Below are 19,148 nucleotides of genomic sequence, written 5' to 3' on the forward strand. Positions count from 1 at the left end.
GGGTGAGGAAATGGAGAAGGAGGAAGGAGAGGAGGAGAGGGAAGGAGGGGTAGGGAGGAAGAATGGGAGGAGCTTCAGTGGGCGGGGCTTCGGGGGAGGAGCTTCGAGCGGCGGTCGCGCTGCCGGCCCAGACCTGTCGGGATCGGTAGCCGCATGGCTGCGCCCATCTCGGGCCGCGGGGCCCGGAACCTGCTGCAGTTCCTGCGGCTGGTGGGGCAGCTCAAGGTGAGCGGGCGCCGGGAGGGCCGCATGGGGCCCGGGTCGCGGCTGCGCGGAGAGAGGCCGGGGCCGGCCGCGGGGCGACGAGGCTCCTGCTCCCCACCTGGCCCGAGGCCTGCCCCCTTCCTCGTTCTCCCGGCCTCGTGGGGTGGGCAGAGGAAGCCCTTCCGGATGGATGCGGTCGTGCGTCCGGACCGTGGGCGGAGGAAGCAAGTGGCGGAGACTGCGTGGCCGGGTTGCTAGGACCGACCCCAGGCCGGGAGGAGTCCGAGCCGCGCTGTTCCCTGTGTCGGCCTGGCGCTCCGATGGGGCCGGCCCAGGCGGCCTTTCAAGAGGTTTCTGGAGGGGATCCGGCGCGGTGATGTGCTGGTCCCTCTGCCCGCGTCTGCCCCGAGTACTTTTGGGGCTCACGACCCCACAACCGGCCAAGTGGGAAGATCAGAACCCATTGGTCCTGCAGGGTTTAAGTGGAGTGCTTAAAATCTGTCTCACAATTACTTATAGAAATAACAAGACTTTTTTTTTTTTTTTTTTTTAAACGGAGGATTTTATGTAGCACACGCTGGAGTTACATCCCAGGGGTCCTCCTCCTGCTGGCCCACCCCTGGCCACACCCAGTTAATGATTTTGCAGAATTTCTCCAAGTTCAAAGCAGATTATCTGTTTCATGCCATTGTTTCTACAGTTTATAAAATTCTTTAGAAATGTAAACTCCCGAGTCTCACAGGATCACATCATGATCTGAGTAAAAGCAAGAGTCATGACTGGGGTAGCATGAAGCAGTTAGAAATGCCTTATCCTTTCTGCTTCAGAATTTGGAAGTCTGTCGCTTGTTCAAATTCAGAGCTTTCACCACGGTTTCTACTTGTGTCTAATGAGTTGTTTGAAGTAAAACTTACCACTTCTTATAGTTAGGAAAGATAAGATACTTTACAGTTTTGTTCTTATGTTTTAAGGACTTGTATATGATCTGTACATCAGTACATCGATAACACGGAGTAACTTGACTTTTGGACTTATGTATTGTATACTTGTGAATTATTCCTCCCTCCCTCTCTCTTTCTCATTCTCTGCCCTCACTGGTTTATTTGATTCCAGAAGTTGATCATTTAGGTTAGTTAAGCGTTTTTTAATATGTACTGAAACCATGACCCAGCTTCTGTGCCCTATTCCCTGGACTTCTCTTGAAGAGCACCGTAGATAGTTAAAATACTTATTTTTATCAATTGTTTTCTGTTCATTTTTATCAGAGAGTCCCACGTACTGGCTGGGTCTACAGAAATGTCCAGAAGCCAGAGAGCGTATCAGATCACATGTATAGGATGGCAATTATGGCTCTGGTGACCAAAGATGAACATCTTAACAAAGACCGGTAAGCTGTGAACTTTGGTGCCGGTTAGGGTCTGTGGGTATGCATGACTCTTCATGACTGAGGCCTGTGTCAAATTCTTGTTGCTTAATGTATATGTCAAGAAAAATTACTTGAGGCAAACCATACAGATTCAGGATGTGGAAGGGGCACTATATGCTGATCGCTTCAGTTGTTGTAAACTGTACTCTGGGTTTTCTCCTGGCAAGTGAAAGAGCCTGCTTTGGTCTCAAGGAAACTTAAGTGTGACGTGAGGGTTTCCAGGGCCTTGAAGGTAAGTGTCTTTTGTCTAAAATTGTATCCATACACTGTATACCTTTATTTCACCCCTTTTCTGAATAGTAGCACTTATTTGTGAAGTGACCTTTTTGAAACCGTATGTGCAGGAAAGAGCTGAGAAAGATATCCTCTCTCCCTTCAGTCAACCAACAAGTGTTTAAAATGCTTTTTGAGGGACTTCCCTGGTGGTCCAGTGGGTAAGACTCCACGCCCAATGCAAGGGCCCTGAGTTTGATCCCTGGGTGGGGAACTAGATCCGGCATGAATGCCGCGACTAAGACCTGGCTCAGCCAAAATAAATAAATAAAATAAAAAATAAAATGCTTTTTGAGCGCAGGACAAACTTTCCTAGCAATACAGTATAAGATAGTAAATAAAACCCAGATGAATTACACAGGCCCAGAGTGGATTCCATACAGAGCACAAAATAAATTAAGTTAGAAAATTTAACCGGAGAGATCACCTGTTCTTGGGCGGTCTTAATGGAGGAGACAGAATCGGAGTTGACCTCTAAGGTGTTGATTAGGTGGAGAAGTAGAAGACAGCACATAAAGAGAAGGGCAGAGAAACCAAATCTCTGATGGTAGGAAAGTAAAGGTATATTTTGGAATTGATAAGTGAATCAAATTGATTGAAACAAAGGTCCATTAGGGAGTCTCAGGGGCCCTGTTACTCTGTAGATGGTGTAGAATTTAGGAGATTTTTGGCAGATAGTACAAGATGAGCACGGTGTCAAATGGAGAGGCACGTAAGAACAGCCTGAGATTTGAACTAGATGAGAGAGCAACTGCAGGCAGGGACACCTGTGAGACGGCTGTGAGGCCTTCTTCTGCCTTGGTGGTGGTGGGAACATAAAACAGACTGGCCCTCTGGGGCATTTATCTCATGAGCTGCCTTTATTATTTTGATGATGTTTATCCTAATCACTAATCATTATCACTAATAATTATAATCATTTGTTGAATAATCAACATGTTTCAGGAACATAAATTATCAAATTTAATTTTCATACCAAAGTTATGAAGTATTATTACCCCTTTTTTACAGATGATAAAAATGAAGGCTGCAAAACTCATCATTTAAAGAAATTAAGTAACTTGGCAAAGGTCACACAGCTAATAGTTGTTGATTGCTGGATGCAAACTCAGATCTGTTCAACTCTACCCATTTCTCTATAAAGGGCCTCATTTTGACATCTGACTAGTACATTGGGGAAATGATAGTTTTTGAATTTTGTATCAGTAAGTAAATGCTATAACTAGATCACCTCCTGGCTTTTTAATCTAAAGTTATCAACCTTTTAAAGTGACATTTGAGAAACCAGCTATTTTTTTTTTAAATTCATGCTAACAATTTCCCCTGTATTCTCATGTACTGTGCTGAATATTAACTAGCAGTTTTGATTCAGAACTGTTGCAGGCTGGCAGAATATAATTACTTTAGAAGATACTGCATTAAAATAAAATACTCCATGAGTCTGGAGAAAGAAAACTATATTGTGTAACTTCAAAGTAGTATAGAGAAGGAATCTGTAGTGAATATAATTCTGTGTAATTATTCACCATTTCTTGCCTGGTCAGATGTGTACGCCTAGCCCTGGTTCATGATATGGCAGAATGCATCGTTGGGGACATAGCACCAGCAGATAACATCCCCAAAGAAGAAAAACATAGGCGAGAAGAGGTCAGTGTTGACTGTTGACTCCACAAAAGACCACCAGAAAAACCCACTACTGAAACAAAGCTAAGTTTATTAGACCTATTGCAGTAAGGGAGAGTACCTCCTTGACAGAGTTTTAGTAGTGTCTCAGAAAGGAGGCTCAAGGGAGGGAATTTATAGAGTTTTAGGGCCTGGGCTGGAGGATGTTTGGATGCATCTTACAAGAGGAGCTACTATCTTACAAGATGGGATTGCATAGAGTTTAGGACATAATAACTTTGGGGCGGTAGGGCTGGTGAGCCAAGGTCTTAACAAGCGTCTTGAAGGGCAAGCTGTTAGTGCTTACTCTATTTTGGGTGGTTTACAATCTTACCTTCCAGAAGTAAGGATTTCTTGGAATAAGCAGTGAATTGGTTTTGCTTATTCTAAGCCTTGTTTAACACAGAGACAGGACATTTTGTTGGTTTCAGTTCTCATGGAGGGGCATAGAGGGGACCTGAACACAGAGTACAGCTGGTACGGCTTTCATTAGAACAATGGAAATAGCTGGAACTTGAAGGAATTCTCCATGCTAGTTTAAGCTCTTTGGAGAGAAGTTCTATAAAGCCCAAGAATAATCATTATTATAATTAGTATTTAGTAAATTTTAAATTAGTCCTTTAATTTAGTGGTTAAAAGTAAAGAAAAAAATTTTGTATTAGTGAAAAATGAATAACATCAATAAAACATTGTCTGCTGATTTGGACTCTAAACTAGAGCCCAGGGACAAAGAGGAAGACATATTTGAAACAGAGACTGGAAAATCCAGGAAGGTTTTTTTTTTAAAATGCTGATTGGCTGGTTCCCAATTCAGGGATTATTGCAAGCTGCTTTTACTGTAGGCCAGAGAGATTGATCCTAAATGTCTAAGTCAGCAGATCCTTCATCAAGGTGGTTTAACAGGGAAGGTGGGCTTAAATAGCTGTTCTCGGAGCTGGCAGAGGCTAGAGCTCAGTAGCCAACAGCATTTTTGCCCCTCTAGAGGCAAGAAGATCTACAAGGAGTCTCAGTTTAGGAGTTCCAGCACACCCTAAATTATGTTAGTAAGGGGAGTAGTGCAAGGAATGTGTTCTTAGTGTAAATACAGGTCCAGAACACATGAGCATCATGACAGTCTGTAAAAAGGGAGGAGCTAAGGGAATGTTTCTTTGCAGGAGTCTAGACTGTCCTGAATAAAGAATTCCTAGGTTGATTGGCAGGATTAACACAAAAAGAAACCAATTAGCTCAAGATACTGAGTTGCGGAAAGGAGTTAGCCCCAAACCAGAGGATGTTGGGTATTGACATAGGACATAGAGAAAAAAGAGGAGGAAAAGACTCCTCAATTATATAGCACGTTTCAGGATGTACGATAGTTTCATTCAAGGGTAAATGTATACCTTGTGGAGGAGAAATCACATACTGAAGTACCAGAGGGTGATCAGAGACCTTAAAGTGACGCAAAGGAAGAAGATAGCGTTCCCGTATAGGCACACAAGGAATGTGAGGTTCACTCCACAGAGGAGCGAGTCAGAACCTTCTGAAGAAAAAACATTCAGTAGGAAGGATCTCCAACCACTGGAGACAGAGAAAACCTACCTCTGTCCTGACAGAAGCTGAGTCCTGGCTAGTGACACCCCCCGGAGGGGCATAGAGGGGACTTGACACTCAGAGTGCTGCTTCTTCCTGGACGCCGTATCCAGGCAACTATGAAAAACCTGCCCAGCCTCATTAAACCTCCTGGCTGCTGCCCACTCCATCTGATTTACAGGAAAATAAATATCATCATCAGAAGGGACAGGGGAAGCATCTTAAAGAACCCCAAGTTCTTGGACAGGAAACCAAAGGCTTGGTGAGTGCTGATTCTTCATTGCCTCTTCCTCTGCTAGTTAGGATTTGGGACAGAAAAAGATCTGGGAGGTGAACAATTCTTTATGCAAGTGGTGTTTATGAATAAGATTTGGATGTCTGAGCCATAACTTAAGATAATTAAATGAGGGTTTCTTGGCTCCTGGAGGTGGAATACACATACTGAAAGCCTGGAAGCATCATTTGCCCAGAGGCTAGCCAACGGCATCAGAAAGACTTTAAAACAAAGTAGGAATGGGAGGAAAAATACTTGATAAAGTTGGAAGGCTGATTGTCTTGGAGGAGAGTAGGTATTAAAATGAAAGGGAGAATGAAGGTGTAGAAGAGAAAATTCAGGGGGGCCAAAAGTAATACTTGTAGTCTGACTCCCCTCCTAAACAGGATAAAATAAACTTCATATTATAACCCTAGTTGGTAAATGATGCCTGGTAGGGATCATTAAGAAGTAGTGGGATGAAGCTTGACTCTGGAATATAGCAATAGCAGGTTATATTCCTTTGCAAAGGGAAAACTTATTAAAACAGAAGGCAGAGTTATGATATATATGTACCTGAGAGTTAAAGTTGCTGAAGAACTAGAGGTTAAAAGGGGAAGAACCAAACTTTATTATGGGAGTAAACATGGCAAGATGGAGAAAGTGAAAAATACAGTGAACATTTTACAGAGTGCTTTTCCTGTGCCAGATAATGAGCACTTTATATATATTAACTATTTAATCCTCACAGCAATCCTTTCAGGTGGGTACCACTATTAACCCCATTTTACAGATGAGAAACCTGAAGGACAAAGAAGTAACTTGCACAGGGTTCCACAGCTAGTAAATGGCAAGCAGGGTTTCAAAGCCCATCAGAATCTACAGTTTGTCATTAACTGTTGCACTCTTCAGCCTCACCAATGATGTGTGAGTGATGAATACTGCTTTCTGGGTGCTTGTCACAAAACTGACAGGCATTTGCTGAAAGCTTCACTCAGCTCAGAACTGTAGGCAGATTCTTGACATGCTTTGCTAACAGGAAGAAGCTAGGGAAATTATCACTCTAAATCTGTGTGAACAAGACAAAACTCAGTTTAGAAGTGGGAGTGGCAGGGCTCACCATCAGGAAGGGAAAGTCTGACATCTTCAGCCATTTGTCCTGGACTTTAATGAAGTCGATTTCAGTGCCTTATTTGAAAAGGTAGGCATGATTCTGTGGCATATGCGGCCAAACAAGGAATAACAACTAAGAGGTCTCAAAATGCAATTCTGATTGTATAATAACAAATGATATCAATGAGTTTAGGTCCAGAAAATCATTGCTCAATTTCAGGAAAAGAGCAAAAACGTATTCGTTTGCTATGTTTTGTTTTTTAAAAGACATGGTGATTTTAGTCACCAGGAAGTTTATTAATCAGTCAGTAATCACATGTGATTTCCAAAAAGCCAACTCAGCCTTGGGCTGCATTTATAGAAATAGAGCATTTGGCATGATGGAAGCTTTGGTTCCACTGTGTTTTGGGGTCAGACCACATATCAATCACTATATTCAGTGCTGGGTGCATCGCTCTGAAGGAAATAAAGTAATCCCTTGTCAAAGCAGGACTTTTATGTTCATATTCTAAAAGTTTAGATTTTGATATGTCTCTGTACCTATATGTTATTCAGTTCATTCTTTTCAAACAAAAGCAATGGGCAAACTTATGTTTCTAGAATAGTGTAGAGAAAAGCGATCTATTTATAAAGACACTATTAATTTTTGAAAGTGCAAAGTATTTTCTCAAGTATTTTGCTGAGATTTATGAAAAAGAAACAAGGGAGAATGCAGGTGCAAAATACCCTAAATTTCATACCACTAAGGCTGCTGTAATGCTACAAACCATTCAAGATGGTGATGTTAGTTACAAGAGCAGATCGTTGACACTGGCCAATATGGTTTGCTGTGGAAGTGTTTGTATTCTATAACATTTTTTTCTCCCGGTAATAAATAATTATATATACAAATATTCATTTTTATTTTTATTGCTTTTTCCCATCTCACCATTTGATTTTATGTGAGACCTTTGCCACTTATATATACCCACTTTGCCAAAAGTGGTTCTTACAACCATATTCTTTTCAAAGAGCCTAAGCTCTAGTTAGAAGAACTGGACCAGATTAAGAGGCATAGGATGAAGATAGTGAAGGAATTGGAAGCCATTTGAGAGTAGATTGCAGACCTCATGCCCCCAAAATGTGATATTTTAGAATCTTGGAGCAACATAGAAATGAAGGAAGAGATGGGAATGAGAGGGGCTCCTGGGACTTGGAGACTAGAAATACGTACTGAACACACCCTCCATGCTCCCACTCTCTCATCTCTGCTTTTCTGTGGGTTTTGGCTCTCCAGGCTCTACTCGGGGCTTCTGTCTCCCAGCCTCTGCTGGACAACTCATGCAGATGGTCCCTGAGTGGCTGGTTTGAGCTACATGGCTATCCCTTGGACCAATCACTGGTCGCAGAGATTCTGGCCCAGCTGGGCCACTGCCCACCTGTTTGACATTGTGTTTTTATGAGGGAGGAAGGCAGAAGAGCTGGGGCTAGGCATAGTGGAAGGACTACAGGGACAATTTTCAGCTTGATGTAAGAAAGTACTTTCTACCAATGCTGCCTAAAGCCCATTTGGGTAACCTCTTGAGGTGCTGGGTTCCCACCACTGGACATGTTTGTGGAGGGAGGATAAGAAGTGCCCAGGGATGCTGCTGGATGGTTTGCCTCGTTACCCTTTAACATCTCTTTTCAGCCTGTGAGTCTGTGAGCCTACGAAATGCTACTTGTAATTTCCTTTATGTTAATAACAATATCTGCCCATTTGTGTAGTGCTTTACATTTTGCAATAAAAACATTTTAACAATAAAAAATGAACATAATGGTATACAAAAAATTTCTTTGAGATTTGTAATTCACTGATACTTTCCTATTCTCCCCACACTCAGGTTTGTTTTAACTCTAGTATGCTTATAGTTGAAATTCATGTGGGCATCTTGCGATTCATCCACAAGATGTAAAATCCATAAAACTCTTAGAGGAAAACATAGGCAGAACCTTCTATGAAATAAATCACAGCAAGATCCTTTTTGACCCACCTCCTAGAGTAATGGAAATAAAAACAAAAATAAGCAAATGGGACCTAATGAAACTTCAAAGCTTTTGCACAGCAAAGGAAACCATAAACAAGACAAAAAGACAACCCTCAGAATGGGAGAAAATGTTTGCAAATGAAGCAACTGACAAAGGATTAATCTCCAAAATATACAAGCAGCTCATGCAGCTCAATATCAAAAAAACAAACAACCCAATCCAAAAATGGGTGGAAGACCTAAATAGACATTTCTCCAAAGAAGATATACAGATTGCCAACAGACACATGAAAGGATGCTCAACATCACTAATCATTAGAGAAATGCAAATCAAAACCACAATGAGGTATCACCTCACACCGGTCAGAATGGCCATCATCACAAAATCTACAAACAATAAATGTTGGAGAGGGTGTGGAGAAAAGGGAACCCTCTTGCACTGTTGGTGGGAATGTAAATTGATACAGCCACTATGGAGAACAGTATGGAGATTCCTTAAAAAACTAAAAATAGAGCTACCATATGACCCAGCAATCCCACTACTGGGCATATACCCTGAGAAAACCATAATTCAAAAAGAGTCATGTACCACAGTGTTCATTGCAGCACTGTTTACAATAACCAGGACATGGAAGCAACCTAAGTGTCCATCAACAGATGAATGGATAAAGAAGATGTGGCATATATATACAATGGAATATTACTTAGCCATAAAAAGAAACGAATTTGAGTTATTTGTAGTGAGGTGGATGGACCTAGAGTCTGTCATACAGAGTGAAGTAAGAAAGAGAAAAACAAATACCATATGCTAACACATATACATGGAATCTAAAAAAAAAATGGTTCTGAGGAACCTAGGAGCAGGACAGGAATAAAGATGCAGATGTAGAGAATGGACTTGAGGACACGGGGAGGGGGAAGGGGAAGCTGGGGCGAAGTGAGAGAGTAGCATGGACATATACACACTACCAAATGTAAAATAGATAGCTAGTGGGAAGCAGCTGCACAGCACAGGGAGATCAGCTCAGTGCTTTGTGACCGCCTAGAGGGGTGGGATAGGGAGGGTGGGAGGGAGATGCAAGAGGGAGGGGATATGGGGATATATGTGTATGTATGGCTGGTTCACTTTGTTATAAAGCAAAAACTAACACACCATTGTAAAGCAATTGTACTCCAATAAAGATGTAAAAAAAAAAAAGATGTAAAATCCTTGGCCTCGCTTCTGATATTTCTGTAATCATTTCACACCCTCCTCATTGTCCTTTTTTGTGTCTGGTGTGCTGTAGGTCACAAAATAAGTGCTCGTGAATAAATACATATGAACAAATACATTGATTTAATGTACACAACTGCCCTCCTTGTAAGCCTAAATATTGTCCAATATCCTGCTGCCCCTTTGGGAGTTATTTGTAAGAGTTTGAGTCCATTATTTGGCATTTGTAGATGAGTTGTTAAATAAATGTGAATATGATTAAAATAATGATTTGGTATTTCAGGAAGCTATGAAGCAGCTAACCCAGCTCCTCCCAGAGGGTCTCAGAAAAGAGCTCTACGAACTCTGGGAAGTAAGTATATCTGATGGGTCGCTTTTTATTGTAACTGAATTTATATGGCTCATCAGTGTTTCGTTTGACTTAGACTATCTCAATAAGCTGTCTCCAACTTGTTGCTTTTTCGGTCGTGTCAGTTTCTCACCTCCCAGCTGCTGCAGGAACTTCTCAGGACTAATAGTAATTTTTCTTCCCATTTCTCCATTTCCCTTGTCACCGTAAAGCCTGGCACGGATACTGACTCACAGCCCCTGAATCTCCTGATGCATTGCTCTCATCCTCCAGCCTGTCAACCTCACACCCCCCCACCCCCGTCTCTGGTCCTTGAAAGGAACGTAGGCTTTGGGGTAGTTCAGAACTGGGTTCCCACCTCACTCACCACTTGCTGACCTTGGGCTCCTTCCCCTCCCTGAGTCAGCTGTCCATCTCTGAAACCATTAAGGGGTGTTAGGGCTGAGTGAGGTCAAGGCCAGGTGCTGCCAGGGAGCCCAGCATGGAACGTGGGCCCTGTGGGCGCTCAGTCCCTCCCTGATGCTGCAGAGAGCAAGGACCGCCAAGGCGGGTGGGCCGGAGGGAAGGGGCGGAAAGAGCCCAGCAGACTCTATGCTGCCACTACTCCCCCTCCTGGTGCTGTTTTCCAGCCATGAAGGGAAAACGACAAACAAACCCCTGCCTACTGCAGTTTCTCACTTCCCTCCAACCCCACTGACCCTCCCTTGCTTGAGCCTCTAGCCCCACCCCTTACGCTTGGGTAGCCCTGCCTCTCACTCTCACTTTTCACGTTTCCTTCAAAGCCCTGCTCCCTCCTCCTGTCTTCTGAACCTGACCTTCCACCTGTTCTTTCACCCCCTAAAACTCATATGTACCTCCAAATAAGACCTTATTTGGAGCTAGGATTTTTACAGAGGTCATCAAGTTAAATGAGGTCATTTGGGTGGGGTGCTTTTCCAATATGACTGGTGTCCTTATAAAAAAGGGGAGTTTGGATGTAGAGACACACATATTGGAAGAATACCATGTGAGCATGAAGAAGGCCATCTGTAAGCCAAGGACAGAGGCCTGGAGCAGTTCCTTCCCTCACAGCCCTCAGAAGGAACCAACCCTGCAAATACCTTGATTTCCAATTCCCAGCCTCCAGAACTGGGAGATAATAAATTTCTGTTGCTTAAGCCACCTGGTTTGTGGTACTTTTTACAGCAGCCTTAGAAAACTAATTCTCTCTCTCTTTCTTCCTCTTTCCCTGATATTGTGCAGTGGCTACTTTATTATATTCTTCATTATTTTTTAATTATCTCTATATTCTCTCTCTTTGGCTCTTTACTGTATCTGTTAAGAGTTTTGTACGGTTATAGCTGAAAGAAAGCCTGTTTCCAACTCCCTTATTTTATGGATAAGAAGACTGGAGACTAAAGAGCTTTGCCTTGCCCAAGGTCTCTTAGCTAGCTGGTGACAAAGCAAGGCCACAAGCCTGCCTCCTAACTCAGCATTTTCTTTATGTCATTATGCTGTATGTCAATTAACTGAACAAGCATTTATAGTTCTTTTGTATTCATGATACTGTGTCAGTTACTTACTATTAATTGTAAGAGACCCTTGGTTTCCAGGGGCTGCTGTAACAAATTACCACGAACTTGGATGGCTTAAAACAACAATGTATTGTCTCACAGTTTTGGAGGCCAGAAGTCCAAATCAAGGTGTAGGCAGGGCCATGCTCCCTGAAGGCTCTGGAGGAGGATCCTTCCTTGCCTCTCCCTAGCTTCTGGTGAATGCGTCTTCCAGCTTTGACATCCTTGCCTTCTGAATATGTTGTTTGAGTCTCTGCCTCCTTAGTCAGGTAATGTTCTTCCTGTGTCTGTATCTGTGCCCAGATTTCCCTCTCGTAAGGATGTCGGTCATTGGATTAAGGTCCATCCTAATCCATTATGACTTTATCTTAATTTGATTACATCTGCAAAGAGTCTATTTCCAAATAAGGTTACATTCGTACGTTACAGGTAGACATATTTTGTGGGAACACTATTCAACAGAGAACACAGATTCTCATATTAACTTAGCATGTTTTAGATTCATGTACATTGGCTTCAATACCAGATTTCTAAGGTTCAAATTACTGGCTCCTCTGTTTACTAGCTATGTGATCTTGGGCAACTTACTGAACCTCTCTGTGTCTCTATTTCCTCATCTATAAAATGGTACTAATAGTAGTATACCTATTTTATAGGGTTGCATGGCAATCAAATGAATATATGTAAAGCAGTTAGAATATTGCCTGACACATAGTACACTCTATTTTTCTGTCTCCAGTCCATATGTTCTGATTTTGATTTAACTTAGTACTGGTTACATAGAAAATGGCAGTTGATTGATTTCTGAAATGTTAATCACTGCTATTCACAACTGTAAATAGCTATCAGCCCAGAGGGTCACATCTAGTTAAAGCAATTAAATATCCTTGATTATAATTTATCTTTTACCATAGAAGTGTGAAGTCAAATTTTAGTAAGTCAAGGGAAAACATTTTCATTTTTTTCCTCGAAATATGACAGAAAGATATCCACCCTACCACCTGCATTTTGCTTTAAAGAAATAACCCTTTGAATCCCAAGGCAAAGCAAGAGCTGCTCCCTGCCATATGCTGAATGCCTGGCACACTCACCTGCCCTTGGATTGTTTCCCAACATGCAGCTGAAGATACTGTTGGGTTAACAAGTACTCCTTAAAAAAGCCTCTCTCTGTTCTATCCTTTGAAGTACAAGTGCAGTATTTTGGTGGGGAGTTTGATATACAGCAACATGAGGGTCCTGGGTCCCAGAGGGAGAGTCACTAGGAGGTGGGAAAGTGGAACACATAAAAGACAAACTTTATATATGTCAATACTTCATGTAGAGCCAATCTTTCCCCAAGGGAGAGGGAGGTAACCTTTGATCTTCCTCTCCTTTCCTCTCTTTCTCTTTCCTTCGGTCCTCCATGTTGAGAACCTGGAACTTGTATCTCTTTCCTGCTTGAAATCCTCATCCTTCTGTTGTTCTGCAAACCCCAATCGGAGCTGCATCTAATAAAAACCAAGAAATCTTCAGTGATTCACATCACATCACCCTGCTGAGAAAGCATGACAGGTTCATTATCTGAACACATCTAGGGTGGAATTACAAATGAGAACTTGGCAGGGAAATCAGTTGGGAATACTTTGGTCTTAATAGAAGAATGGTTCTATATAGTATTAATTGGGACTGGTGGTTTTGTGACATGTGTCATGCACTAAGAAGCAGACTGCCTCTTATTTCTGGTCTGCACTGAGGAGGGAGGGGACAAAGGGAAGAGGAAAGGTAAAAAAGCCACTCCCCGCCCACTACCTTCACCGCCTCCCTGCCACCAACACATGCACATACCCATGGCATGAAGAGTTCTCAGACCCTGGCTGTATCCTCAACAGTCATAACCCGGAGGGACTTGATTAACTCCTCCCTATCTGGAAAGCAAGGACAGAGATTTCCATTGTAGAGTGGTAACCGAAATTAAATGAGAAAGCTAGAAATTCACTTCAAAAGGAAAAGGAAACGCGACATTACATGGAGAGGGAAATAATTTGAGAAGCATAAGATGAAATACTAGCTTGAAGTTGAAAAGACCTGCTCTACTCAGGTGGATTAAAGAATAATGATCCTGAAGACAGGTTACTAAACAGGAAGGAAAATGCTTGGAAGTGTCCACGTGAACACATGAGGCCTCGCAGGCATTGGGTGGAATAGATCGAGCTGTGAGCACCGCCTTCCCACATAACAGCGCCGCTGTTAAGCTGTGGAATTGCAGGTGACTAGTCTCTGTGATGGGTTTGTATGCAGTGGAGAAATGTGGCCAGTACAGAATGTGCTTTTAGCTGTGACTCTGATTTCAGGTACCAGAATGAGAATTTTCCTGGAATAACCTATCATGCAGCCCTAATCGTGTGGCTTTAATTGTCCCTTTACTTAGGAATATGAGACCCAATCTAGTGCAGAAGCTAAATTTGTGAAGCAGCTGGACCAATGTGAAATGATTCTTCAGGCATCTGAATATGAAGACCTTGAGAACAAACCTGGGAGACTGCAGGACTTCTTCAATTCCACAGCAGGTACGCAATGCTGTTTTCAATAAGCATCATTTGAGTTTGTCTTAGTTTACTCCTAGTGTATATAATGTTAGTCATAACATTATATTATATACCCACTGTTGTTACCCTCCTCTGACACTTTCATATGGAGCATCTGAGAAGCAAATGGTCGGATTTATGGTATGAGGCGACCTAGTGCACAAGAGCATTGCCGCCCTGGAGTCTGTGCACCAGGTTCAAGTCACACATACTAGCTGTGTGCTTCCAGGCAGTCTCCTGACCTCTCTGTGTCCTCTCTGAAGAATGGAAATCATAATACCCTACTTAAGACATAGGCTGGTTTTGAGATTCAAGAGAGATAGTGTATGTCAAATGCATTATAATATGTAAGTGCTTTATAGATGTCAGGCCATGTTATGGTGGAGGTAGAAATAGAGATTTAAGAAGAGAAAACCCCAAACAGCTGAAGTCACCGTCGTCGTTATAGCTCTTCAGAGCACAGGCCTAAAGTCAAACCGCATGGGTTTGAATCCTGGTTCTGCCACATACAATTTATGTAACTTCCAGTAAATTAATACTTAACCTAGCTCTGGGCCTTCGTTTCCTTATTTTTAACTTGAGGATAATTACAAAATCTACTTTATAGGGTTATTTGAGGATATATGTGAAGTGCTTAGAATAATGGCTGGCAACAAGCCTTAGCCATCTTCACTGTGATTCAGCTTCTGGAGTGAGGCACCAGGTGCACTGACCGCTGGTGTTCATGTTGCTCCCTGGAGTAGAACTCCATCTCTCGCCCCCGGGAGTTCTTCAGGCTCAGCCCAGCCTCCATCTCCCCTGAGAATACTGTTAGCGATGATTTTGGGGGGACCTCTCTGGACCCTTTTGTGACCTCATCAAGTAGAGGAAAGTCCCAGCTTCAAAATATGATTTGCATTGTAATGAAGTTGATTTGATTTTCCTTCTCTCTTTTCCAGCCCCACTACCTCTGCCCTAGACAAGGCCCTCATTATTTCTGTATTGGACTGTTGTTATAACCACCTCATTTAACCCGCTAGGCTCATGAGTTCATCCTGCATGTCTCGGTGCTTTCCTCCTTTGTAGATATAGGTATCGTCACCTCTTTGTTTTTTAAACGTTTGTGGCTTTCCTCTTCTGACACTTTTTAAGTCGTCTGAACAGCTCTGCAGGCTAAGACCACTCCGCTGTCTGGTTTCCTCTCCTAATCCTCCCTGTCACAGCTGAGCGTTCCCTTCTTTTTGCTCAGTCTGCCCTTGGTCTGCAGCTTGCCTTAGCGTTGTCACAGTCTGACTTGCATTCTCCGTAATGATGTTCCTCGCTGGGTTTCTTTCCAAAACCCCACTTGCCCACCCCGCCCTATCGTAAGCTGTTTGAGGGCTGAGACCAACCAGCTTTGTCTGATCTGTCCTTGATATAGGTGATGCTCAAAATGTTTGACTTTGGTTCAGTGGAATAATGTTGTAAACCAGGGGTCAGCCAGCTATAGCCCGTGGGCCACACTGGCTGCTGCTTGTTTCTATCAATAAAGCTTTACTGAGACAGCCACGCTCTGTCTTTCTCTGTTGTCTATACTGCTTTCACGCTACAGCAGCAGAGCTGAGTAGTTGGCAGCAAAGACCAAACAGTTCACAAAACCTAAAATATTTACTATCTGACTCTTTACCAAAAAAGGTTTGACCAATGATTGGGTTACTAGATAGCATATTTCCCCAATAAGGTAATAAAAATATGTCATGTTTATGTTGTTCTTTGCATTTTAATACTGTTATCTTCTATTTTGGTACATTCACAATGAAAAATAGAAAATGAAACATGAGAATACTAGTACAATCAAAAACTATGGGAGCTGGAAGGGTCATCTGGTTTAAACTCCACATTTTATTGAGGAAGAAACTTGAGCCTGGAAAGAGGGTGATGTGCCCACAGCTGAGTTGAGATTAAAATTCACTGCACTTTCCACTCTGGTGCACTATTTCTGGTAAAAAATTAGTAAACTTAAACAGTGTAAATGATGTAAGAAATGGTTTCTTACCATTTCTTGCCCTGGTTTGGACCAGGGTAGTAATGGTAGAAAAAGTAAGAAGTCAGATTCTGGATATATTTTGAGTATAGAGTCGACAGGATTTGTGTATGGGGTGTTTATGAGAGGAGTCTGAGGATTTTGGACTTCCCACTAGACAGGAAAGATGGGGGAAGAATAGGTTTGGAGGAAGAAAATTAGGGGTCCCAGAAGCCGAGGGAAGAAAGTGTTTCAAGAGGGCAGGAGTAGCCGTCAGATTAAGCAACATGGAGCTGATCGGTGTCCTTGGTAAAAGCAGTTTTGGTGAAATGATGGTAAGTCTGACAGCATGACTTTTACACAGTGGGGCAGAGGGTGGCCTGGAAGCAACGAGGAGCGTGGAGGACAGGCCCTGGCCTGGTGGTAGGAGCTGCATGAGACAGAAGACAGCCGCGGCTGGAGGGGCTGCAGAGATAGCTGTATCCTCAGGACGAGTAGGTGTCAGTTAGGGCAAGAAAGCGAAGGGGACATTCAGAGAAGAGATGGAGCCTAGCGAATCAATGGAATAGAGTTAACTGTGGAATGAAGAGCAAGCAACAAAAGGCACTGGCAAGAGAAGACAGTCAGGGAAGAAGAGACGGTGGGTTTAACCCCCCCACGTGCTAGCCACCATCCACCTAAGATAGCTCGGAGCTTGGTCGCTGCCCAGGGCAGAAGCCCAGAGGGTGCCAAGGAGCCAGGAAGGCAGCACAGACTAGCCGGTTTCATTGTAGATGTTTGCGTCCTGGGACAGCCCAGACCCCCTGGTCTTCCTATCAGTCTTTATATATGTAGGTGCATTGTTCCCCACAACGAATTGCAGATTCAGAATGGACAGCGATTGTTCTCAGTTCTCTGGACTCCATCCTCCCTGAGTTTCCCTGCAGTTCCTGGTAGGGGTATTCAGAGGCTGCCTGGTGAGGTTTTCCCCAGCTCTGCCTGAGCTGTAGTTCTTTGCCTGATTCTCATCCTCATGCTTGATAGCAGCTGGGGTGACGTAGCATAAGCTCCGAGTGGTTGCCTTTGGCCTCTCTCCAGGACCTGGAATCTTACTCTGCGTTGGAGTGAAGTATGGGTCAGATCACAGACTCGAGCTCCTGACAAGCCCTAGGATCCAGCTGGAGAAACTGATGTATTCACTTGTCATTATCTTTTTCCCCATCTTCTTGCATTGCAGGAAAATTCAGTCACCCTGAGATAGCCCAGCTTGTTTCTGAACTTGAGGCAGAAAGAAATGCTAATATAGCTGCCGCCGCCAGTGAGCCACACTCGTGAGGTGCACTCCTGTAACAAACATTTTATTTTTCTGTTTCATGGTATTGTGTTTTGCCACTGTTGGTCTGTTGATTCCCCAGATGTGAGTCTGTTTATTTTCAATTGCTGGGACTCCAGCAAGAAACGTGATACAATTTGGACAGTAAAAGAAGCTACAGAACAGGGTGTGGTCCTGAAAATGCCCTGGATGAAGACTTGGAGGGTGGGGGGCTTTTTATGAACTGAATAAATAAATTTTGAAAACCTTAAACTTTGGAATATTTATTACTGATTTTAAGTCATCTTATTCTGAGTTAATAACCTACCTCCCTGAAGGCCAGATTCATTGAACAATAGAAAATTTAATTATGATTGCTTTTAAGAAGATTCTTCAGCTGGCTTAGTGATAAGGATCCAGGAAAGACAAAAGTATCATAATGCATTCTGCCATCAGATGAAATGTTGCTTTATTCAGATTCTGCAGCCAGATTTTTAATTCACTATGATCTGCTTTAGGCCCCTGATCATAGACTTGTAAACCTGGTAACTGGTTCTGCCTCCCCTGCTCAATCCTTTCTGTCATTTGGGGAAATAAATCTGGGCATGCGATCTCAAATGGCATTTCTCTTCCTCTGTTTTTCCCTGGCTGATTTATATTCTTTAGACCTTGATTATGAGAATATTTATCACCAGACAAGAAATATATGAGTTATACTGGGTCACGGGACCTTTTGGAGAGAACACATCCGACCCGACTTCTTCCCCTCATTTCCCTTTCATAGGGTAAGTAATCTGCCCGCTTGCCTTTACATGTTGCACAGCCACTGAATGGTGAGGAAAGGGAGGCTATCCACGCAGACCTGCTCAGTAGTTTGGTGGGAGCATAATGCCTGTCCCTTTAATTCAAATGTCAGTTTCCATTTGAAGAAGGCCTGAAAAAGCTGGCATGGTGAGAATCCTGGGCACCGTTTCTTTGGAAACTCTTTGCAGTATCCATGGATACCCAATCTGCCGGAAGCAAGGTGCATGATCTCTTTAGGAGCAACACAAACGTGTACATAGAGCTGATCTGCATTGAAAAGAGCAGTGCTTCTCTGCACTGAAATGCTGTTGCATCACAGCAACAGTATGTAAAAAGCAGTAAATAGTTGAAAGTCAGCAAAGTCTGGTTATTAATTGGAGATATGGTTAAGAAGAAAACAACTGTATCTATCAGTGTTTTGGAGTTTTTTCTCCTGGCATGAAAACATGCACACAAAATAACCCTTGATAAAGTTCAAATATTTATAACCAGAAGATTCTCTGTGGCCCTGGAGTTTTATTTGGGTTGTTTGCCTGCTGTAATTTTCATAAATCCACACAGAGACTTTCGAAGTCTTTACTGGGTCAGACTTAATACTGGTCACAATCATTATCTCAGTTTTCCATTTACCTACCAAATGAGGGTTCACACTTAGTCCTAAAGCTTCCTTATTGGGCTAATATATTTAAAAACAAAATGTAATGGTGTTATAAATAAAATATCCTTTAATAAGGACAAAACGAAGATCAATAAAAGAAGATAGCTATTGCATTCACCAGCCAGTGTCTACAAATAGTTAAGCATTATCAATCTAATGTTTTTTTCTTCTTAGATACCTGTGCTGCTTGTCTGGAATTGGTCTTCTGAATAACAAACCCTAGAACTAT

The 19,148-nt window shown here is 42.7% G+C and overlaps 1 protein-coding gene across 1 annotated transcript; it reads left to right on the top strand.

Annotated features, from left to right (window-relative positions):
- The first annotated feature begins 96 nt into the window (after nucleotides 1–96).
- HDDC2 (HD domain containing 2) lies at nucleotides 97–17,730 on the top strand. Its single transcript, XM_036872200.1, has 6 exons — nucleotides 97–225; nucleotides 1,470–1,591; nucleotides 3,448–3,550; nucleotides 10,003–10,071; nucleotides 14,029–14,167; nucleotides 17,383–17,730. Exons 1-6 carry the CDS (start codon nucleotides 154–156, stop codon nucleotides 17,478–17,480), a joined length of 603 nt encoding a protein of 200 aa, XP_036728095.1. The 5' UTR covers nucleotides 97–153; the 3' UTR covers nucleotides 17,481–17,730.
- Nucleotides 17,731–19,148: the final 1,418 nt, after the last annotated feature.

The sequence above is a fragment of the Balaenoptera musculus genome, chromosome 12 (genome assembly GCF_009873245.2).
Source record: "Balaenoptera musculus isolate JJ_BM4_2016_0621 chromosome 12, mBalMus1.pri.v3, whole genome shotgun sequence".
Lineage (NCBI taxonomy): Eukaryota > Metazoa > Chordata > Mammalia > Artiodactyla > Balaenopteridae > Balaenoptera > Balaenoptera musculus.

Coding starts and splice junctions, on each gene's coding strand:
- HDDC2 (XM_036872200.1), top strand. CDS start 154: ATGGCTGCGCCCATCTCGGGCCGCGGGGCCCGGAACCTGCTGCAGTTC. Junction 226..1,469: donor GGCTGGTGGGGCAGCTCAAG/GTGAGCGGGCGC, acceptor CATTTTTATCAG/AGAGTCCCACGTACTGGCTG. Junction 1,592..3,447: donor GAACATCTTAACAAAGACCG/GTAAGCTGTGAA, acceptor TTGCCTGGTCAG/ATGTGTACGCCTAGCCCTGG.